This window comes from Staurois parvus, unplaced genomic scaffold (genome assembly GCF_062004578.1).
Source record: "Staurois parvus isolate SC_StPar_1 unplaced genomic scaffold, SC_StPar_1.0 ptg001332l, whole genome shotgun sequence".
Lineage (NCBI taxonomy): Eukaryota > Metazoa > Chordata > Amphibia > Anura > Ranidae > Staurois > Staurois parvus.
In genome coordinates, this window is record NW_028319128.1 from 292,074 (window position 1) to 317,020 (window position 24,947).

General features: G+C 42.9%; 1 protein-coding gene across 4 annotated transcripts in view; it reads left to right on the forward strand.

Annotated features, from left to right (window-relative positions):
* The window catches only part of FRMPD3 (FERM and PDZ domain containing 3), a 155,602-nt gene that overhangs the window by 49,015 nt on the left and 81,640 nt on the right, over nucleotides 1-24,947 (forward strand). For 3 of the 4 annotated variants that reach the window (XR_016308258.1, XR_016308259.1, XM_089661395.1), the window contains exon 3: nucleotides 12,881-13,026. Coding sequence is in view for 2 of the 4 variants with exons in the window: in XM_089661395.1 (XP_089517521.1) it covers nucleotides 12,888-13,026 (139 nt within the window). In the remaining 2 variants the exon portion in view is untranslated. Of the gene's footprint in view, nucleotides 1-12,879; nucleotides 13,027-24,947 lie in introns of those variants that run through there. The other variant, XM_089661396.1, reaches the window with a different exon arrangement.

The window sequence follows — 24,947 nt, forward strand, 5'->3', positions numbered from 1 at the left end:
CCGGATAAAGGCAAGCAAAGGGCCGAAATTTGGAGAGCACTTTCATAGAGCCTCCCCAAAGGAAGTTGACGATAGAAGACTTCTGTCTGTCAGGCATTGGGATCAGAGGTCTGAACAGGTAGCAGGTAGCTAAATAACACCCAGGAGCTGTCACCTTCTGCTAGTCCCGCTTTAATTGAGGTTTTCATGGAGACGTATCTTTGCTTAGGGCCACCAGTCCAACATATATAATTTGTACTGGCCTGGGGAGCAAGTCTTTCCCTGAAGGTGAGCCAAGCAACATATGAAGACTTCAGATGGATAAAAGGAAACCCTGCATTAGACATAGTGATATCAGTGAATTGTCAGTACCTGAACATGTGTGGACTACCAAGTACTTAGTGTCACACCTACACTGACCATATATTGATTAGTTCTTGGATAACTGAAGTCCCCTTGAATTATAATGTCTGCAGACTGAACCAAAATCCCAGACTGGTCACATATATATGTTCTCTCCTTCCCACCCTGTAGTCTCAGCCATTAGACGATTTGCCGCCAATCATTTGTTTAGGATATGCCTTTTGTCTGGACCACCCAATTACCTCTTCTTGGGGTTGATAAAGTGCTTGAGTTCTTCATGCTAAGACTGTTTTGTTAAGACCCATCAGATCAAATTTAGGTACTTTGCTTGCATCTGAAGATACTACAGAGCTGCATTAACTTGTGTGTTTTATCTGTCTTGAGCTACTGGAGAACCAGTTGACTTGTTGTGGTTAGGTGTATGTTGGCATGTTGGCAACTGGCTGTGGTATTATGAGTATGTAAATATGAACATAGGTTGCCAGCACACCATGGATACATGGCCAATAGTCCGAGAGTTTATTTAACGCGATTACAGCAAGCGTATGTGCAATTTTTTTAAAGCCATGCAGGACTTGTCTGTCCCTACATACATTGGGACCACGACTCAGTGGCTAAGTTCCTACATACAGTGGGATCAAGACAGGATGGCTACATTCCTAAATACAGTGGGACCAAGAGAGGGTGGCTAAGTTCCTACATACAACAGATCAAGAGAGGGTGGCTACGTTCCTACATACAGTGGGACCAAGAGAGGGTGGCTTTGTACCTACATACAGTGGACCAAGAGAGGGTGGCTACGTTCCTACATACACTGAGACCAAGACACAGTGGCTACATTCCTAAATACAGTGGGACCAAGAGAGGTTGGCTACATTGCAACATACAGTGGGACCAAGAGAGGGTGGCTTTGTTCCTACATACAGTGGACCAAGAGAGGGTGGCTTTGTTCCTAAATACAGTGAGACCAAGAGAGGTTGGCTATGTTCCTACATACACTGGGACCAAGACACAGTGGCTAAGTTCCTACATACAGTGGGACCAAGACAGAATGGCTACATTCCTAGCTACAGTGGGACCAAGAGAGGGTAGCTATGTTCCTACATACAGCGAGACCAAGAGAGGGTGGCTACGTTCCTACATACAGTGAGACCAAGAGAGTGTGGCTACGTTCCTACATACAGTGAGACCAAGAGAGGTTGGCTACGTTCCTACATACAGCAGACCAAGAGAGGGTGGCTACATTCCAACATACAGTGAGACCAAGAGAGGGTGGCTTTGTTCCTACATACAGTAAGACCAAGAGAGTGTGGCTACATTCCTACATACAGTGGGACCAAGAGAGGGTGGCTACGTTCCTACATACAGCGAGACCAAGAGAGGGTGGCTACGTTCCTACATACAGCGAGACCAAGAGAGGGTGACTACGTTCCTACATACAGTGAGACCAAGAGAGGGTGGCTACGTTCCTACATACAGCAGACCAAGAGAGGGTGGCTACATTCCAACATACAGTGGGACCAAGAGAGGGTGGCTTTGTTCCTACATACAGTGGGTCCAAGAGAGGGTGGCTACATTCCTACATACAGTGGACCAAGAGAGGGTGGCTTTGTTCCTACATACAGCAGACCAAGAGAGGGTGGCTACGTTCCTAAATACTATGAGACCAAGAGAGTGTGGCTACATTCCTACATACAGTGGGACCAAGAGAGGGTGGCTACGTTCCTACATACAGCGAGACAAAGAGAGGGTGACTACGTTCCTACATACAGTGAGACCACGAGAGGGTGGCTACGTTCCTACATACAGCAGACCAAGAGAGGGTGGCTACATTCCAACATACAGTGGGACCAAGAGTGGGTGGCTTTGTTCCTACATACAGTGGGTCCAAGAGAGGGTGGCTACATTCCTACATACAGTGGACCAAGAGAGGGTGGCTTTGTTCCTATATACAGTGGACCAAGAGAGGGTGGCTACGTTCCTAAATACAATGAGACCAAGAGAGGGTGGCTACGTTCCTACATACAGCAGACCAAGAGAGGGTGGCTACGTTCCGACATACAGTGGGACCAAGAGAGGGTGGCTTTGTTCCTACATACAGTGGACCAAGAGAGGGAGGCTTCCTACATACAGCGGACCAATAGAGGGTTGGCTACATTGCTGCATACAGTGGGATCAAGACAGGATGAGGTCCGATGTGGCCCCAAAACATTGCAACTGCATTGGCTGTGATCGCTTGAAATATACTCTTGGACTGTATCCATGATGTGTGGAGAACAAATGTTCTTATATAGATTGATACCAGTGAATGGTCTGGCAGTTGTTACAGCACCCACCTTACTTCAGGCCTGGCCCGGGAACTTCTGCAATGGGAATTTGTTGGGTGATTTTACATGTACAGTGAGGGTGCGATTTGAAGCGATGCATATGTATAGCTAATTTTTTTCTTTAATTGTGGGAAAAATTAGAACCCTTTTTAATGTTTTTGTAATATTACAAAGGGCTGATGGACCCTTGGGATGAAGGTTTGGTGAGGATATTCATTAATGGATTTAGTTGGCAGTTCCCCATCCATACAGGGGCCTTACAGGTAGGCCTTGTAAAAATCTTCAAAAGTGAGAAATGGTGGAAGTGCCAACCCACTAGTAAGTGCCCAAAATGGCCTTTCTTAGGCTGCTGTAATTCTCACTTGTATGATGAATGGACATTTATCATCACTAATATCACAGTAGTCCAGATTTTAGAACTACCACTGGTCGGCCCCAATGAAGTGAGACTTTTGAAACCCCCAAAATGCTTTGGCCTTTTAAATTTTTTACTGCTATGTCTAAAAGAAAACCATTATGATATTTCTATTGCTGTCTTTCTGTGTGTTTTGTCACAGCTCACTGGAGTAAATAGAACCTTAGGGTGGTCACCAGAACAAGAGTTGAGGGGAAAATCTTCTAATGGAGACACCTGTCCTGGTGACAACTGGCTAAAGCTGGACAGACATGTGGCAACCTTCTGGCAATTTTAACTACTTTTGATCAAGCTAGAATTGCATGAAATTAAGTGGTTTCGATGGGTCGCAAGGAAGTGGGATGGAAATTGCCTTGATTGATCCTGGCAGAAAAATCTGATCACTACTGACAAAATTGCTGAATTTTTTTTTCTAGTATTGAACAATTTAAAAAAAAAAATAACTTGTATTGAAGATTTCAGCAGTGCCCAGTTCAGTTGATTAAATTTAGGAGAGCAATTGAACTCATGGGTGGTATTTTTCAGGCAACCACTCTCAATCTTATGTACAATTCTTGGTTGATCGAAGGGTAGTTGAAGTTGTCCCAAAGCTGCAACCTATATGGCCAGTTTTAAAGAGGTGTGGTGCTCACCCCCTAAAGGGTCCGCTGAGTGGTCCCAAGGTTTGTTCCCAAGCTAGCGTATCTGCAGCCAGGCCCACAGTATCAGTCACTCTTCTGGCTCAATTAATGGTCTAGGGCAGGGTTGTCAAACTGGCGGCCCTCCAGCTGTTGCGAAACTAGTCCCATCATTCCTCTGCCCTTGGGAGTCATGCTTGTAACTGTCAGTTTTGTAATGCCTCATGGGACTTGTAGTTTGGCAACAGCTGGAGGGCCACCAGTTTGACACCCGTGGTCTAGGGGTATCTTTTTTCATGCTTTAGTATAACTTGAACTTGGGTGGGCTCCAGGGTAACTGTGGGATACTCCGGCAAGGCAAAGTAACAACGTGAAGGCACTTGTCACTTTCTCAAAGCTCTTTAGCATAGTAGTTGCAGCAGCAAATAATGGTTTGGCCTACACAGGGACACCATAAGGAATGTCCATCTTTAAGCACAGGTTGACACTGTTACCAGAGGGATAGCAGCAGCACACAGTAACTGGGATCTCACACACTGATCTGTACTCCCCAGATTCCCAAATAAATTGCTCGATCAGCTCCAGCAAAGTTCAGTAGTATAATAGCCTCCCCTAGTTAGCACAGTTGGGACCTTGAAGAGCAAATGCCCAGAAGGTTCTGAACTTCTCATCCTGGACAAGAATCCCTCTGCTCCAGGCCTCTAACTATTTATGCACTTTCCCAGCCACCTACTGGGCACCCTCCACCAGAGATTGGCTGGGACCACATAAATATTCAGGCTGTAGATTTGACTTTCCCATCCTACTATCTTTCCGAACTATCCAGAAGGCAGGGGGAAGCAGTCAAATCCACAACCTGTGAGACTCAAAGTAATCACAAGTTGTTACACTGCTTACAGAGGAGCTAAAGAACTAAATTTACCAAACCTAGCTAACACCTAACGGGGGGGTGCTACAGAGGAATTCTTCTCCCATTGGGGAGATTTTCTCACATTTACATACACTTTAAGGATAAGGCATCTTACAATAGGGGTTGAGTCATCTGGTACCAGTAATATCGATCCCTTTACTGTAATAGCAACTTTGGGAATTCCAGGAAAACTCCGGACACGAACTTGAGGAAAACAAGCTTTTTATTTACCAGCTGGGACATAGCCAGACACGTGTCTGCAAGCTAAGTACCTTGAAAAGCATCCTACATGGTATATATATCAACAATTACGTCACAATGCATATATTTCCTCTTTACTTCTTTTGTACCTTTTAGAATACATTCTGAGCAGTTCAGGATATAGCCTTTGTGGTTTCACATTTAGATAAAATATCACCAACTGAAAGTTAGGGTGTCAGCTGCTAGACTGTTCCACAGGAAATTAGGGGGAGGAAGTGAGCTGATGACCTGTTTCTGCAAACAGATGCTTTTAGAAATGTTAACGCTTAAAGGGGAACTCTGCAATATTTGGGTGCTGCCACATTACCACACCAGGTGATATGAATTCCTGTAAAAAAAATCCTGGTCCTATATTTTTTTGGAGATGTGAAATATCTAGGCCTGAAGTTAACCATACAAAAAAAATGTAGTCCAATTTGCACCTACCTTAGATGCTGGCCCCTGCCCCGCTCACCTAGGGACTAGCGGTGGCCTTCAATCTTCAAATCTTGTCAAAATGTTCTTCTGTACAGTGAAGAGCACATTCTCAGGGGATTTGGGAACCTCAGTCTTGCCAGGAGACTGTTGTAAGACCTAAAAGCATGCAAGCAGTGGTGTTATTGAAGATACAGCAACATGGCTGCTATTGGGTTTGCAGTTGGAAATGGGCCTACTTGAGAAGTAATTGCGAAAATTAAACATAAAAAATGTATCTCAAGTAAACATAATGCAAATCCATGACTGTATCATTATAGGTTGGAAAGATTGTGGCTGATGACAACCCCAATCTGTGAAGATTCCACTCTAGAATAGCTGACTTTAGATGCACAGGACTAATCATTGGGGCCATAGGGTTGCTTATTGCCCTTGCTTTCCCGCTTTCCAATCTAGGAGTAAATACAGTACTATGCAAATGTTTTAGGCAGGTGTGAAGAAATGCTGTAAAGTAAGAATTGAAATATATATTTTAATTGTTTATTTTTATCAATTTACAAAATGCAAAGTGAACGAACACTAGAAAAATCTAAATCAAATCAATATTTGGTGTGACCACCCTTTGGCTTCAAACCAGCGTCAATTCAATTCATCAAGCTCTTTTGAAGAAGCACAAAGGAACGATGTTGAGGGCGTTGACACTGTGGTTGGCCAAGGAAACTTCATGCAGCTTACTTCCCTTCGACATCGGAAGATGCCCAGAAATGCCATCAGTACAGAACTGGCAGAAACTAGTGGGACCCAGACAGGGGCGGACTGACAACTCATGGGGCCCCCGGGCAATAGGGGATTATGGGGCCCCTGTGCCCTTGCCCAAACTCAAAAAAGCCTATGAAAAAGGTACCAGGGGCATCTCATGGGGCCTGCTACTGACCCCGGGCCCTCGGGCAGTTTCCAAATGGTCAGTTTGCCGCTGGACCCAGATTCACCCATCTACTGTCTGGAGAAATTTGGCCCGAAGTGGTCTTCATGGAAGAATTGCAGCCAAACAGCCATACCTTCAATGTTCAAAGTGACTCAACTATGCAGGAAAATATAGGAACTGGGGTGCACAAAAATGGCAGCACGTATTCAGGACTGATGAGTCCAAATGAGAAATATTTGGCTGTAGCAGGAGGCAGTTTGTTGGTGAAGGGCTGGAGAGCGTTACAATGAGTGTCTGCAGGCAACAATGAAGCATGGCGGAGGTTCCTTGCAAGTTTGGGGCTGCATTTCTGCTAATGGAGTTGGAGATTCGGTCAGGATCGATGGTGTCCTCAATGCTGGGGAATATAGGCAGATACTTATCCATCATGCCATGCCATCAGGAAGGCGTGTGATTGGCCCCAAAACAACCACCCCAAACATACAGCCAATATCATTAAGAACTATCTTTAATGTGAAGAAGAACAAGGAGTCCTGGAAGTGCTGGTTTGGCTTCCACAGAGCCCTGATCTCACCATCATGGACTCTGTCTGGAATTACATGAAGATGCAGAAGGATTTGAGGCAGCCGCAGGGGCGGACTGACAACTCATGGGGCTCCTGGGCAATAGGGGATCATGGGGCCCCTGTGTCCTTGCCCAAACTCAAAAAAGCCTATGAAAAAGGTACCAGGGGCATCTCATGGGGCCCCCTACTGACCCCGGGCCCTCGGGCAGTGCCCGAGTTTCCAAATGGTCAGTCCGCCCCTGGGCAGCCGACATCCACAGAAGATTTGTGGTTAGTTCTCTAAGGTGTTTGGAACAACCTACCTGCCGAGTTCCTTTCAAACACTGTGTGCAAGTCTACCTAGAAGAATTGATGCTGTTTGACGGCAAAGGGTAGTCACGCCAAATCTTGATTTGATTTGGATTTCTCTTTTGTTCATTTACTTTCCATATTGTTAGTTGATACAAGGAAACTATGAACACTTTTATTTCTGAAAGCATTCTTCATTTTTTTTCACAACTGCCTGTAACTTTTGCACAGTACTGTATTTTGCCTTCAGAGCTTTTGGTCTCCAGGGGCGGACTGACCATTTGGAAACTCAGGCACTCCCTGAGAGCCCGGGGTCAATAGGGGCCCCATGAGATGCCCCTGGTACCTTTTTCATAGGCTTTTTTGAGTTTGGGCAAGGACACAGGGGCCCCATGATCCCCTATTGCCCAGGGGCCCCATGAGTTGTCAGTCTGCCCCTGTCCTGGACCATAAACCGAAATGAACCTGAGGCTGTAAAAAATATCGCAGTATCTTCTCAACTAAAAACTGATAGGAAAGCTGAGGTTTATAGCAAAAGCCAGTTTAGGGGCCATTAGCACCTGCCTGCACATTAAAGTGGTTTAGTGTGTGGGCAGCACTCTGGTTTGGGCAGCAATCATGGCAGCAGGGGCTGGTGAGATGTATGTTTAACTGCCTCACATGGCTCCCTTTTTTGGGAAACTTCATTGGAAGTGTACAATGTGCCACTTCATGCATGTCACTGCGGAGAAACACAGTACATTGCGCTCACTGTGTGCTGCCACACAGAATAAAAATATATTTGAAATATATTTTAAAAATATTCTTCCCAAATATATTGACATATATTCGAAACACTACAATTTTGGCCGTATTCAATATATTTAAAAATATATTTCAATAAATATATATATATATACTGTATGTTGAAATATGTTTTTATTACAAAATATTAAAAAAATATTTTTAAAAATACATTTTCAAATATATCGTGTCTTTAACCCCTCGCCTACAGGGCACTTCTACCCCCTTCCTGCCTACAGGACACTTCTACCCCCTTCCTGCCTACAGGACACTTCTACCCCCTTCCTGCCTACAGGGCACTTCTACCCCCTTCCTGCCTACAGGACACTTCTACCCCCTTCCTGCCTACAGGACACTTCTACCCCCTTCCTGCCTACAGGACACTTCTACCCCCTTCCTGCCTACAGGGCACTTCTACCCCCTTCCTGCCTACAGGACACTTCTACCCCCTTCCTGCCTACAGGGCACTTCTACCCCCTTCCTGCCTACAGGACACTTCTACCCCCTTCCTGCCTACAAGGCACTTCTACCCCCTTCCTGCCTACAGGACACTTCTACCCCCTTCCTGTCTACAGGACACTTCTACCCCCTTCCTGCCTACAGGGCACTTCTACCCCCTTCCTGCCTACAGGACACTTCTACCCCCTTCCTGCCTACAGGGCACTTCTACCCCCTTCCTGTCCAGGCCAATTTCCAGCTTTCAGTGCTGTCACACTTTGAATGACAATGAATTGCGCGGTCATGCAACACTGTACCCATGTGACAATTTGTATCATTTTTTTGTGACAGATAGAGCTTTATTTTGGTAATATTTAATCACCTCTGGGGTTTTTTTTTCTTAAACAAACCAAAAACCACTGAAAATTTTGAAAAAAAAAATGTTTTTTCTTAGTTTTTGTTATAAAATTTTGTAAATAAGTGATTTTTCTCCTTCACTGATGTGCGCTAATGAGGCTGCAGTGATGGGCACTGATTGGCTGCACTGATGGACACTGATAGGTGGCACTGGTAGGTGGCACTGATGGGCATTGACAGGCATCACTGATGTATACACAAATATATTGTGTCTTTAAAAATACATTTAATCTACTTTTTTGGAATGCATTTACAAATATATGTAAAAATATATGTTATATATATATTTTGTAATATATAAAAAACGCATTTCAACATGCAGTATATATATATATATATATGTATTGGAATACATTTCTAAATATATTGAATACAGCCAAAATTGTAGCATATATTTAAAAATATATTTCAATACATATATATATATATATTGCATGTTGAAATGCGTTTTTTATATATAAAAAAAATATGAAAAATATTTAAAAAAAAAATGTTTTTAAATATATTCTTCAGACTTTTTTTTAACATATAAAAAAGTAACATATATTTGTAAATGCATTCCAAAAATGTAGAGTAAATGTATTTTTAAAGACACAATATATTTGAAAATGTATTTTTAAAAATATTTTTCATATATTTTGTAATAAAAATGCATTTCAACATACAGTATATATATATACAGTGGGGATCGAAAGTTTGGGCACCCCAGCTAAAAATTTGTATTAATGTGCATAAAGAAGCCAAGGAAAGATGGAAAAATCTCCAAAAGGCATCAAATTACAGATTAGACATTCTTATAATATGTCAACAAAAGTTAGATTTTATTTCCATCATTTACACTTTCAAAATGACAGAAAACAAAAAAATGGCGTCTGCAAAAGTTTGGGCCCCCTGCAGAATTTATAGCATGCACTGCCCCCTTTGCAAAGCTGAGACCTGCCAGTGTCATAGGTTGTTCTCAATCATCGTCTGGGCAGACCAGGTGATGTCAATCTCAAAGGTTTTAAATGCCCAGACTCATCTGACCTTGCCCCAACAATCAGCACCATGGGTTCTTCTAAGCAGTTGTCTAGAAAACTGAAACTGAAAATAGTTGACGCTCACAAAGCTGGAGAAGGCTATAAGAAGATAGCAAAGCGTTTTCAGATGTCAATATCCTCTGTTCGGAATGTAATTAAGAAATGGCAGTCATCAGGAACAGTGGAAGTTAAAGCAAGATCTGGAAGACCAAGAAAAATATCAGACAGAACAGCTCGCAGGATTGTGAGAAAAACAATTCAAAACCCATGTTTGACTGCACGATCCCTCCAGAAAGATCTGGCAGACACTGGTGTTGTGGTACACTATTCCACTATAAAGAGATACTTGTACAAATATGGTCTTCATGTAAGAGTCATCAGAAGAAAACCTCTTCTACGTCCTCACCACAAAAATCATCGTTTGAACTTTGCAAATGAACATATAGACAAGCCTGATGCATTTTGGAAACAAGTTCTGTGGACCGATGAGGTTAAAATTGAACTTTTTGGCTGGAATGAGCAAAGGTACGTTTGGAGAAGAAGGGGCACAGAATTTAATGAGAAGAACCTCTGTCCAACTGTTAAGCATGGGGTTGGATCAATCATGCTTTGGGGTTGTGTTGCAGCCAGTGGCACAGGGAACATCTCACGAGTAGAAGGAAAAATGGATTCAATAAAATTTCAGCAAATTTTGGATGGTAACTTGATGCCATCTGTGAAAAAGCTGAAGTTAAAGAGAGGATGGCTTCTACAAATGGATAATGATCCTAAACACACCTCAAAATCCACGGGGGATTACATCAAGAGGCGTAAACTGAAGGTTTTGCCATGGCCTTCACAATCTCCTGACCTCAACATAATTGAAAATCTATGGATAGACCTTAAAAGAGCAGTGCGTGACAGACAGCCCAGAAATCTCAAAGAACTGGAAGACTTTTGTAAGGAAGAATGGGCAAAGATACCTCAAACAAGAATTGAAAGACTCTTGGCTGGCTACAAAAAGCATTTACAAGCTGTGATACTTGCCAAAGGGGGCAGTACAAGATATTAACTCTGCAGGGTGCCCAAACTTTTGCAGACGGCATTTTTTTGTTTTCTGTTATTTTGAAAGTGTAAATGATGGAAATAAAATCTAACTTTTGTTGACATATTAGAAGAATGTCTAATCTGTAATTTGATGCCTTTTGGAGATTTTTCCATCTTTCCTTGGCTTCTTTATGCACATTAATACACATTTTTAGCTGGGGTGCCCAAACTTTCCATCCCCACTGTATATATATATATATATTTTTTTTTTATTATTTTTTTTTTATTCATTTAAATATATTTTGAAATATATTGAATATGGCCAAAATTGTAGTATGTCAATATATTTGGGATGAATATTTTTAAAATAAATTTAAAATATAGTTTTCCTCCATGTGGGGTGACATGCGGTGCTATCCAGTGAGGTTTGAAACTATGCAGCATGTCTGCATTTTATTGGACCTTCAGGCTGCATTGTAGGGAGAATGGGGGAGCATAGAAAACAATTGTTTTCTATCTGCCTTGGTGGTGACTGGCATTCTTCTAGTGTGGAAAAACGGCAGTCACTGCTCTAGTGTGAATGGGCCCTTAAAGTGGTTGCATGAAGGTAAAAAAACTTCTGCGTGCTGCTCCCCCCACAAACTCTCCCTTAGACTCACCTGAGCACCCTCTCAATCCAGTGCTGTACACGAGAACTGTCCTGGGCAGGGACGGACTGACAACTCATGGGGCCCCCGGGCAATAGGGGATCATGGGGCCCCTGTGTCCTTGCCCAAACTCAAATAAGCCTATGAAAAAGGTACCAGGGGCATCTCATGGGGCCCCCTACTGACCCCGGGCCCTCGGGTAGTGCCCGAGTTTCCAAATGGTCAGTCCGCCCCTGGTCCTGGGTCTCTCTTCACATTGGCTGGGACACAGCAGCAGGAGCCATTGGATCCCACTGCTGTCAATCACAGCCAGTGAGGAGAGAGCGGAGGGCAGGGCTGATCTTCTGCTTTGTGTGTTACGGATGCATAGAGCGGGGCCCGGAAGCGAGCACGCACCAGTGCCCCCATGGCAAGTGACTTGCTATTAGAGGCACTGGTCAAGGGGGAGGGCAGGGGACCCAAGAAGAGGCAGATCGGGGCCGCTCTGTGCAGAACCATTAAACAGAGCAGGTAAGTATAACATGTTTGTTATTTAAAACAAAAATGAACCTTTAATATCACTTTAAGGCAAAGTTAAAAAAAAAACCATGTAAAACGTGCAATACATGTCCATTCCCCCATGTTTTATCCCTTTAAACACAATAAAAGTACAGAAAAAAAACTGATGATGTGCCGGAAATATAGAATGCTCCTACCTTCTTCTTTGACATCTTCCAGAATCGTGGAAAAATGTTCTCCTGCGCAGTATAGAACACACACTTATAAGATTTGAGAACCTCACCTTTGCCATGAGGCTGTGGTAGGGCCAAAGTGAGAGAACTGAAGCCAAAGTCTAAGCAGTGGCATAAATAGAACCAGAGAAGTCTACAAGAGTGCTACAGGGCCTGGGGTTGGAGCTGGTGCCCCACTCATGAGATGTTTGAGGAACATTACACAGAGCATGTGAAGGTCCAGATTCAGGACTCCGATTGTAAAGTTGACTACAACCTTGACCTCCAGTGTAGAAGAGTTGACATCAGAAGCATAGAAGGAATGATTGGGATCTCTGTTGCTAATCACAGTTCTCACTTGATCCACTTGGAAGTGAATTTTTTTGCTTTGACAGTTTCTGGTCATCCTGGTCACCATTCCAAAATGAGGCTGTAAAAAAAGATCCCAGTGTCTTCTCAGCTAAAAACGGGTAAAACGGTTAGGGTCTGTAGCACTTAAAAAAAACCAAAACCATAATTTAAAGAAGTTTATAATAATGACATATTTATAACATTCAAAATGTTGCTAAGGTGCCATATAAATTATAACTAGGGCCCTGGGTCTAAGGTAAGTATTTATTTTCTACTAAATTTGCTTTTTTGTAACATTTTTACATGGCATGGGGGTATGAAGTCGCAGTACCTTGGATTTTGTTGGTGTAAGATCCACATTAACATAGTCAACATTCAGTGAATTCTTGACCAAATAATTACTCCTGTCTCCTCTCTTTGTGCAGTCATGTGATGTGGACGGGTGCTATGGAATGTGGTCAGCTGACCCCTCAATCTATACGTCAAGTCACCATTTCTCGTCAACCAGGAGTTGGCTTTGGATTTGTTGCTGGCAGTGCAGGACCCGTTGTTGTACGATCTGTCATTGCAGGTGAAACTAAAAGATCAATTCATTATTTAATCATTTCAGTCTATTCCATCGCAAATAATAATCTATTGCAGTAACATCTGACACTTGCTACGTAATCATCTAACATGCAAGTTCAGAGCATTGTATATATCCCTCCAGACCAGAACTACTCTTTGGAATGTAAAGAACATCTATAGCATTGTATGTTTTACTATGCAAACCCATGCATTTCTGAATTTTTTGTGGCAAACAAGTTCTAGACGCATATCCATTGAGTTCAACCGAAAAAAAAAATAAGTAAAAAGTAGCATCGTCAGAACTCCTGACCTGCAGCTGATCCAGAGGAAAGCTAAACTCTTACAAGGCATGGCCCAGTTGGCATGGTCCAAATTCTTCCCTCATTCCCAAATGCAATTGCATAACATTCTACAGTTATTGCTTATAGGTGAAGCTTAAAAAATTTGAATATGGTGCAAAAGTTCATTTATTTCAGTGCAGCAACTTAAAAGGTGAAGCTAATATATGAGATAGACTCATTACATGCAAAGCAAGATAGTTCAAGCCGTGATTTGTCATCATTGTGATGATTATGGCTTACAGCTCATGAAAACCCCAAATCCACAATCTCAGAAAATGAGAATATTGTGAAAAGGTGGAAAAAGGTCCCACTCTAATCAGGTAATTAGGCCATAACACCTGCGAAGGGTTCCTGAGCCTTTAAATGGTCTCTCAGTCTGGTTCAGTAGGAATCACAATCATGGGAAAGACTGCTGACCTGACAGTTGTGCAGAAAACCATCATTGACACCCTCCATAAGGAGGGAAAGCCTGAAAAGGTAATTGCAAAAGAAGTTGGATGTTCCCAAAGTGCTGTATCAAAGCACATTAATAGAAAGTTATGTGGAAGGGAAAAGTGTGGAAGAAAAAGGTGCACAAGCAGCAGGGATGACTACAGCCTGGAGAGGATTGTCAGGAAAAGGCCATTCGAAAGTGTTGGAGACTTTCACAAGGAGTGAACTGAGGCTGGAGTCAGTGCATCAAGAGCCACCACACACACACACGGATCCTGGACATGGGCTTCAAATGTCGTATTCCTCTTGTCACGCCGCTACTGAACAACAAACAACGTCAGAAGCGTCTTACCTGGGCTAAAGAAAAACAGACCTGGTCTGTTGCTCAGTGGTCCAAAGTCCTCTTTTCTGATGAGAGCAACTTTTGCATCTCATTTGGAAACCAAGGACCCCGAGTATGGAGGAAGAATGGAGAGGCACAAGGACCCCGAGTATGGAGGAAGAATGGAGAGGCCCAAGGACCCAGAGTATGGAGGAAGAATGGAGAGGCCCAAGGACCCCAAGTATGGAGGAAGAATGGAGAGGCCCAAGGACCCAGAGTATGGAGGAAGAATGGAGAGGCCCAAGGACCCTGAGTATGGAGGAAGAATGGAGAGGCCCAAGGACCCCAAGTATGGAGGAATAATGGAGAGGCCCAAGGACCCCGAGTATGGAGGAAGAATGGAGAGGCACACACTGCAAGATGCTTGAAGTCCAGTGTGAAGTTTCCACAGTCTGTGTTGATTTGGGGAGCCATGTCATCTGCTGGTGTTGGCCCACTATGTTTCATTAAATCCAGGGTCAACGCAGCCATCTACCAGGAGATTTTGGAGCACTTCATGCTTCCTTCCGCAGTCGAGCTTTATGGGGATGCTGACTTCATTTTCCAGCAAGAATTGGCACCTGCCCACACTGCCAAAAGCACCAAAACCTGGTTCAATGACCGTGGGATTACTGTGCTTGATTGGCCAACAAACTCGCCTGACCTGAACCCCATAGAGAATCTATGGGGCATTGCCAAGAGAAAGATGAGAGACATGAGACCGAACAATGCAGAAGAGCTGAAGGCCGCTATTGAAGCATCCTGGTCTTCCATAACACCTCAGCAGTGCCACAGGCTGATAGCTTCCATGCCACGCCGCATTGAGGCAGTAATTGCTGCAAAAGGGGCCCAAACCAAGTACTGAGTACATATGCATGCTTCTACTTTTCAGAGGTCCGATATTGTTCTATGTACAATCCTTGTATTGATTGCATGTAATATTCTCATTTTCTGAGATTGTAGATTTGGGGTTTTCTTGAGCTGTAAGCCATAATCATCACAATGATGACAAATCACGGCTTGAACTATCTTGCTTTGCATGTAATGAGTCTATCTCATATATTAGTTTCACCTTTTAAGTTGCTGCACTGAAATAAATGAACTTTTGCACCATATTCTCATTTTTCGAGTTTTATTTGTATAACTATTAAAATCCGGTTATGCTTTGCTAAGTGTTCATAAGGTCACCTTGATGGGTAGGTGATGATACCTCATCCCTTCACATAGTGGAAACCAAGTATAGAAGAAAAATGGGACTTTCTTGGTGTCATCCAAAACCAAGAGCACACAATATTCAATAAAATTTATATTTATTATGAATATGGTTCAATTTTCTTAATAAAATAGTGTACCCCAACATTGTTACACTGTTACTGTCCTTTCAGGACTTGCTTTGCCATTAAACTGTCATACAGTAAATATTGTCCTGGCTATAATTGATGTGTCCAATATCTACACTTTGAGTCCAGTGGACACTTTTATTGATGTGTCTTCGATGCATGTGACCAAGATCTTTCCTTCAAGTTCATTGGACTCTATGATTGATGTTCCCAAGACCCTTAGATTGATGTAACCAAGATCTTTACATCGACTCCATTGGACTCTTTGATTGATGTGTCCAAGATCATTACTTTGAGTCCATTGAACTCCATGATTGATGTGTCCAAGACCCTTAGATTAATGTAACCAAGATCTTTACTTCAAGTCCATTGGACTCTTTGATTGATGTGTCCAATATCTTAATTTTGAGTCCATTGGACTCTTTGATTGATGCATCCTAGATGTTTACTTTGAGTCTATTGGGCACTTTGAAAGATGTGTCAACGATCTTCAGTTTGAGTCCACTGGACAATTTGAGTGATGTGTCTTTGATTGATGATCATTTAGATCAAATTGAACCTTTCCTTGAGGCATTCTGTTGAGTTGGTCAGACCTAGCTTTTGTGGAAGTCTATTTCAAATTTTCAGAGTTCATACATTTCCCTATGCGACAGTTAAACTTAATTTCCTCCACATGCAAAGAGACACTCCTTCTCTAAAATGAATTACATTAAGCCAGTTCTGTAGTGTCCAAGGGTAGACAGCTCATGCTATAATGTGCAAACATGAACAGTATGTGGAGGACTTATCTGTGTGTTTGCTCTCCTCCAAAGCCAACAGCTAAGAGTTGTCCCGTGCTGTTCTCCATCTTCTTTCAGGTTTGGCTTCCCTACTCTTTGGCCATTGGCGAGCCACTGATGATGCAACTCCTGCCCACGTGCACTGGAGTTACACTGTTCCTCATCCAACTCCACCGTCTGCATCTTACAGAATAGGCTAGGAGTGCACACTGTACCATACACGTTCTGCAAGTCGTGTACACTAGAAAAGAAAATGCTAGGAACAAAAGGAAAGGGGTTTTTTTTTCGCTGCAGAGAAATGGAAATTCTGTTCCATAAGAAAAAAAAAAATTTTAAAGAGTGTTCACTAAAACAAAAAATCCCCCAGCTACCTCCCTATCATCGCCAATACGACTTGTTGTGTCTTTATCCCCTAGAGGTCCATATTTACCTTGTCCAATTGGAAGGGTCATGTTGCTTTGCAGGTCCGGGAAATCCTTAGAGTCAGTGTTCACTCTAATTAAAAAATTTCCCCATCTGCCTCAATATGCCTAGCTGCATCTACCCACCTCCCCCCAAAGGTCTGTACTTACCTCGTCCCAGCAGCCCAGATGGCAAAAGTCTAGTGCCAAGCCACCTGTTCATTAATGTCCCATTGACATGGGCAGCACAGTGACTTAGTGGTCTGGCTTGCACGACAGGGGTCCTTGTTTCAAATTGCCACCAGGACACGGACTGCATGGAATTTGTATGTTCTCTGTGTGGGTTTCCTCCTACACTCTGAAGTCCTATGTCACACTCAGTCAGAATGCCCAAGATAGTTGCCTCACCTAGTGTTAAGTGGTATGAGTCCCCAGGGGGGATAGAAATAATAAATTAGAATTTAATGGGACATTCAAGTTTATGGGACCTTAGTATGTCAGTAGCCTGGCACTTGTTTTTTGCTGCAGCTATTGGACAAGGTAGACACGGACCTCCAGGATGGAGGTGGCTGATAAATGCAGCTAGTGGTATTTAGCCAGATACGGAGGAGCCATTTATTTCTTTAGTGAACGTGCACTTAAAGAAGCTCCAGACCCACAAAGCTAAACAAGATGTAACATCACACCTACCCCTTGTCTAATCTGTTGAAAGATCACAGATATGATTATATACATTTCCACCCTTGGAAAGTTTTCTGATATGAGGCCTCATATGAGGTTTCTGGATCCTGGGAGTAGCCTTCCAGTTGCGCATAGCAATAGGTAACCCTGACAAAGTTCATTGATGGTTTCATCTCACTGTAACCAGACTAACCTTGCAAACAGGCTTGGCCGCTCCAGCATACACCTCCAGGCAGAACACAGGCAAATAAACGCAAAGTATTTCCTATCCATATTTAAAATTTTTTTGCACATTTTGATGGCACGCAACAACATTGCCTTCTGCCCTCCCTAGTTAAAATCTTATGCTTTTTCCTGCATCTTTATAATAGAGCAATACATGTTTTTTGTGTTTTGTTTTTTTTTGCTTTAATTGGTTGTCTGTCTTAGAAAATCCATTTCTGATATATTGCTACCTGTTTTTTGATGTCAAATGTGCTGCATTCTTTATGTTATTTCTATATGTATAAATAAGACACATTTAATGTGATCAGTACAGAGCTCTCAGGGGAATACTAGGATGGGGGAGGCATATACCCCTTGGGCAAAGTTATATAATATATGTTGAGTTGTTGGCCCTGAGGGAAAGTACCCCCGCCCCCATCCTTTCAGGACTTGCTTTGCCATTAACACTGGCATACGGTAAATATTGTCCTGGCTATGATTGATGTGTCCAATATCTACACTTTGAGTCCAATGGACACTTTTGTTGATGTGTCTTCGATGCATGTGACCAAGATCTTTACTTCAAGTTCATTGGACTCTATGATTGATGTGCCCAAGACCATTAGATTGATGTAACCAAGATTTTTACTTCGAGTCCATTGGACTCTTTGATGTGTTCAAGATCTTTACTTTGAGTCCATTGAACTCCATGATTGTTGTGTCCAAGACCCTTAGATTGATGTGACCAAGATCTTTACTTCGAGTCCATTGGACTCTTTGATTGATGTGTCCAATATCTTAATTTTGAGTCCATTGGACTCTTTGATTGATGCATCCTAGATGTTTATTTTGAGTCCATTGGGCACTTTGAAAGATGTGTCAAAGATCTTCAGTTTGGGTCCACTAGACAATCTGATTGATGTGTCTTTGATTGATGTGTCCAAGATCCCCATTTTGAGTCCATTGGACACTTTGATTGACGTGTCGATAAGCTTCGTCTTGAGTCCATTGGATACTTTGGGGGAGATTTCAGGTGTTGTCGTCAAAGTTCAATTGAACAAGTTGAAGTTAGAAGCTAATTGGCTTACCATGCACAGCTGCACCAGATTTCAAGTGCTCAATTTTTAGCAAATCTCCCCCTTTGATTCATGTGTCTTTAATTTATGAGTCCAATATCTTCAATATCTTCACTTTCAGTCCATTGGACACTTTGATTCATGTGTCCAAGATCTTCCCTTTGAGTCCTTTGAGCACACTGATTGATGTGTCTTTAATTTATGAGTCCAATATCTTCACTTTAAGTCCATTGGACACTTTGATTGATGTGTCCAAGTTCTTCACTTTGAGTCCATTGAGCACATTGATTGATGTGCCCAAGATCTTCACTTTGAGTCCATTGGATACTTTGATTTGTCCAAGATCTTTACCCTTCAATCCATCGGATACTTTGTTGGGGGTGTCTTTAATTGACATGTCTAAGATCTTCTCTTTGAGTCCATTGAACTTTTTGAATGATGTGTCTTTGGTGTGTTCAAGATCTTTACTGTGAGTCCATTGGGCAAATTGATGTTTCCAAGAGCTTTACGTTAAGTCCTTTAGACACTAAGCACTAAAGCCCTAATGAAGGGGAATTCTTTGGGCCCCTGAAGTGTGTTGGCTGCCTTTTTCTTTTTGGTCATTTGGAGAATCAAATAAAACCTCTGAATTCTGAGAAACATTTGTTTGGTGCTCCCTCCTGCTTAGTTATACATAGATTATTTAATTCAGGTGGCCTCTGCCCCTCGGGAGAGGCCCGCATTTGTGGTGAGAGGCTGAACTTAAGTCTTTAAGATAAGCTAAGTATGTCTATTTGCATCGGTTGGAGATTCATGCGAGTGTCTTGCCCAGGGGCGGACTGACAACTCATGGGGCCCCCGGGCAATAGGGGATCATGGGGTCCCTGTGTCCTTGCCCAAACTCAAAAAAGCCTATGAAAAAGGTACCAGGGGCATCTCATGTGGCCCCCTACTGACCCCAGGCCCTCGGGCAGTTCCCGAGTTTCCAAATGATCAGTCCGCCCCTGATCTTGCCCCTACCTCTCCTTAAAGAGCAAGGTTTGCAGTCAATGACAGATGATGGATGTTATATAGCTATTTTTTCCCTACTCAGACTAGTGGAATACTGGAAGGATAAAAAATCATGAGATGTGCTGTGTTCCTTTGTTAAAGGAAGCCAAATGATTAGAATTATTTGTGATGATGAATTTGGGAATTTATATATTTTTTAGCTGAATCCATACCGTTTCATAGAGCAGCTGTCACCTGATTTAGTGTATAGAGTACTGAGGTACGACAAACTAGGTTCTTTGAACTGAACTTTTGCCCATACTATAAACAGTAAGGTATTTATACATTCTTAACAAGCAGTAAAAGAGCTTTAAAACAAACCCTCACTGAAGCTGCAGTTACTGTGGAATAATTCATCCTCAAAACATAAAGCCTGGCAGGCTGCCAAGTCCTAGCTTCCAGATATAAAAAAAGCCTGCATTCATACCTGAGCAAAGCGCATTCTTGGTGGTTTTCAAGGGTTTTTTTCAGAGATTTTAGTGATGTTTTACAGGCGTTACAAAAGCGTTTTTGCATGTTTAATAAAGCGGAGGTCCAGTCAGAATTAAAAAAAAATAAAAGTCAACAGCTACAAAAACTGTAAATGCTGACTTTTAAAAAACGGACACTCACCTGTCCCTCGATCCCGCTGTGTCCTCACACCGGCCAGGTTGACCGACCGTCCTGTCTCCTCGACGCCAGCATTTCAACGTGGGCACTCGGCTGAGACCGCTTGCGGCTTCACAGCCGGGTGCCCACTGCGCATGCGTGAGTGGCGTGCATGCTTTGTGAATGGTCCCGTAGTCTTCTGGGACCTGCTACAGGGAGGGAAGAATCACCTAGGCGATCGCAGCGGAAGTGGGAGCAGGTACCTGTCAAATTTGGGTACCCGCTCCCCAAAGGTGCCAATCCTTAACGAGGGGTAGTGGACAAAGCCTTAAAGCGGAACTTCCCCTTTTGGGCGGAGCTCCACTTTAAGGTTCAAAAGTCTATTTCCTGGGCTAGGCATGGAGAGGTGAGCAGTTCTATATAAGAAGAGAAGTTCCCCAAGTACAACAACGTGTGTACTGCATCCCATTAAAGTCTATGAAACCAAAAAAATCATGTACTTCTCTGAGCGTAGGGCATAGAGCATATGGCAATTAGTGTACAAGTGTGTACAGGGGCAAATAGATGGAATAAAATTTTGCATGTTGAGCGTAGACAGGTATGGGGAAATGAGCAGAACACTCAAGTGTAAATGGAGGATGAGGGGAGAGCAGCTGCAAGCTCAGTGCCTCTGTTTTAAGATTTGAGGATGAATTTTTCCCCAGTGGCTGCAGCTACAGAGGTCAACAATGACCACCAATCACTGTACTACCGCAGCACACTTTTAAGCAGAACTCTAGTTGAATTTTTTTTTTAAATGTTATTGACATTTATGGTAGAAGCCACTTTGTATGTCTATTTTGCCATAAACCTCTTCTCCTGCCTGCTAGAATTTTTTAAACAATTTTACACTATAAGATGCCAAAGAGTAAGAACCTGGAAAAAGTAGGTGTTACGTAATTCTGGCCAGTCCATCGAGGCAGCCAAAGACTCCTCAACCTTGAGCAAGATGGGGAATGATGGTGTGTCTTGATGGAGTGAACAGACGTTGCAAGGTCAGTGTGCCTTAATGTGCAAATATGTTGTGCGTCCTTGCATATTATGACGAAAGCTCCTAAGGCTCCTGAGGCCATAAAATAATGAGTTTCATTTTAAATTCAGTCAACAAAGCTTTAACACAAGGATAAGGATCTTTATTTTAGGGACAGGGGTGGACTGACAACTCATGGGTCCCCCGGGCAATAAGGGATCATGGGGCCCCTGTTTCCTTGCCCAAACTCAAAAAAGCCTATGAAAAAGGTACCAGGGGCATCTCATGGGGCCCCCTACTGACCCTGGGCCCTCGGGCAGTGCCCGAGTTTCCAAATGGTCAGTCCGCCCCTGTTTAGGGATATGCCCCCTATTTTCAAATCTCATTGGACTTAGCTCAGAAACAATTGAGTGCTGTCTCAATTGGACTTAACTTTCTGAATTGAGCCCATAGGAAACTACCCTTTTACAGGAGTAGTTGTCAACTATAGAAGCATAAAGGAACCTCAATCTCCTGCCCCCAACATCACCAAAGGCCTGGTTATAATGTTCTGTACATATGTAATACTAGAGAGGACTGTCAGAGACAGAGGCAGTAGACATACTAAAGCAGCCACTCTCAACCAGGGTTCCATGGAACCCTAGGGTTCCTCCACAGAGCTTTGGCTGATTGACCTTCCATCTGGTACCTGCATAGTTCCAGGCCCAACACCACTTGGAAATGCCCACAAAATCATCACTGATCTTTTTATTTCCCTGAAAGTTGGCATTCTGACCACCAATGTAAAGGACATTTTTCTCTGTGACCCTCAATGAATTTTATTTCAAGGGTTCCTCTGGGGTAAAAAGGTTGAGAAAGGCTGCTAAAGGTTAGGTGTGAGACTGGAGGTATGCTGCAGAAGACAATGAGAGACTGAGAACATGGGGCTAGTAGAGATCAATACTATTACCCCTTGATAAACCAGGGAACTCATTCCTATTACTAAAGTCTGGGGTCCTAGGCAGGGCCAGGACAGGGGGCAGAAGGGGCAGCTGCCTTGGGTGCTGGTATCATGTGAGGTGGAGGGGGCCACTCAATACAAGAGTAGGAGGACTATTCTTTTCAATTTTGTGCATTTTTTTAAAGCAACATTAAAAAAATTAATAAACAAAACTTGTGAAAGTGAAAATAGAAAGAATTAAATTTTTATGGTAAAAGACAATGATAGTGAACAAAAAAATTATATATATATATATATATATATATATATACATATAGTATATATATATATGGCTCAAAATTTAACTGAGCTACTAGCCAGGCCTTAAGAGTTACTCGCCACCAGTTGCCCCACCCAACCGTACCCCTGATGCTACAAGCTGAGTACTTTCAGCAGCATTACTATTCCTGTCAGCAAAGCATGAGTAGCAGGGGCGGGCTGACCATTTGGGTACTCGAGCACTGCCCGAGGGCCCGGGGTCAGTAGGGGGCCCCATGAGATGTCCCTGGTATCTTTCATAGGCTTTTTTGGGTGTGGTTTGAGTGTGGGCAAGGACACAGGGGCCCCGTGATCCCCTATTGCCCGGGGGCCCCATGAGTTGTCAGTCCGCCCCAGGTGGGTAGTAACAAGCCAAATCTTTGAAGGAGGAAAAAGCCGGGAGGAGGTGCGGGCTGTGCTCTCTCTCCCCTCTCTAGCTCCACACTCCTGCCACTGCAGAGCTCCTGGGCTGGAACTGTTAGACTCATGTTCTGGGAGGGGGATTTCAGTGGGGTCAGGGGAGATTTGTACTGGGAGGAGGGGAATTTTCTATTTGGGGAGAATTATATCTTGCAAAGGGAATTTATGCTTAGGGGGTAAGTGTGCAGATTAGTGATTGATTTTTTGGGGAAAGGGGGAATTTTGCTGACACATAAAGTTCATACATCTTGAGGGGGGGGAGCAGTCTGTCATCTTTGCCCTGGGTGCTAGATGACCTTGTCCCGTCACTGGTCCTAGGAGAGCACAACAAATACCAAAAGGGTTATATGTGGCCCTCAGACTGCAGGCTGGGCCCCGGGGGCAACATAACACGGATATTAAAAATGTTGTCACACCAATTGGAAACAATGGTTCAGGGGCGGACTGACAACTCATGGGCCCCCCGGGCAATAGGGGATCATGGGGCCCCTGTGTCCCTGCCCAAACTCAAAAAAGCCTATGAAAAAGGTACCAGGGTCATCTCATGGGGCCCCCTACTGACCCGAGTTTCCAAATGGTCAGTCCGCCCCTGCAATGGTTATAACCCCATGAGCAGACATTATCAATAATATAGCAGCAAAGTTTAATATCTGGAAAATCTGAAAGTAGATTCCACAATATTCAGATTTCAAGACCTTTCAGGATATTACACTTTGCTGAAATGAAGTTGCTTTCACTTTAAGAAGGACATATTTGTCTGTAAATTTTAATGGCATGTCTACATGGTGATGTCATTACCTTATATATACCTTGATTATGAACATTTCATTACCTTCGGCTTTAGAAAGAGCATGGTATGCCTGAACATTGTGACTGCTGAAAGCTTTGTGCTTGGATGTTTTATATATAGCTGGTATGTTCCTCATGGAACAGAGCAAATCTTACATTTCCGCTATGAGTCTATTGATACGGCAATGACTTTTTATTACGTGATACATATATGTTTCTATTTTCTTGGAGAAAAAAAAAAACAAGGCTTTCTTTTGCAAAATTTGTTTTATTTTCAATGCAATCCATAGACAAAAAGATGTAACAAAGAATAAAAAAAACCTAAAAGAATCACTTTGTTCTATTTTATTCAGTTAGAGTTTTTTTTTTTTAAGTGTTACTGTAAATAAAAAGTGTAAATTATATTCTACAACTTGTCCCACTTATAATAACACTAATTAATCTGGTACAAAGCATTGCAAAATGATGTACAATTGAAATAATAATAGTCATTAATATTTGGGATTTACATGGCGCCAACAGTTTGTACAGCACATTACAAAATAAAGGGAGACAATACAAGAGTAGGAGGACTATTCTTTTCAATTTTGTGCATTTTTTTTTGAAGCAACATGAGAAAAATTAATAAACAAAATTTGTGAAAGTGAAAATGGAAAGAAATGCATTTTTATGGTAAAAGACAATAAAAGTGAAAAAATAAAATTATATATATATATATATATATATATATATATATATATGTAATAATATATATATGGCTCAAAGTTTAACTGAGCTACTAGCCAGGCCTTAAGAGTTACTTGCCACCAGTTGCCCCACCCAACCCCTACCCTGCCAGACCCCTAATTCCACCTCTAAACACACACTTGTAAATTATCTTATGAAATAACATGACCTCACTGACAATGGTACAGGCAACAGCAGGATACCGGGTGCAGCAGGGTGCAGGGCACACAGGGTACAAGGCACAGCAGGGCACGCAGCATGGTACAGGGCACACAGCAGGGCACGGGGCACACAGCAGGGTACAGGGTGCACAAAATGGAACACAGCAGGGTACACAGCAGGGCACAGGGCACACAGCAGGGAATACAGCAGGGCACAAGGCACACAGCAGGGTACACAGCAGGACACGGGGCACACAGCAGGGTACAGGGCACACAGCAGGGTACACAGCAGGACACGGGGCACATAGCAGGGTACACAGCAGGGCACATGGCACACAGCAGACACAGGGC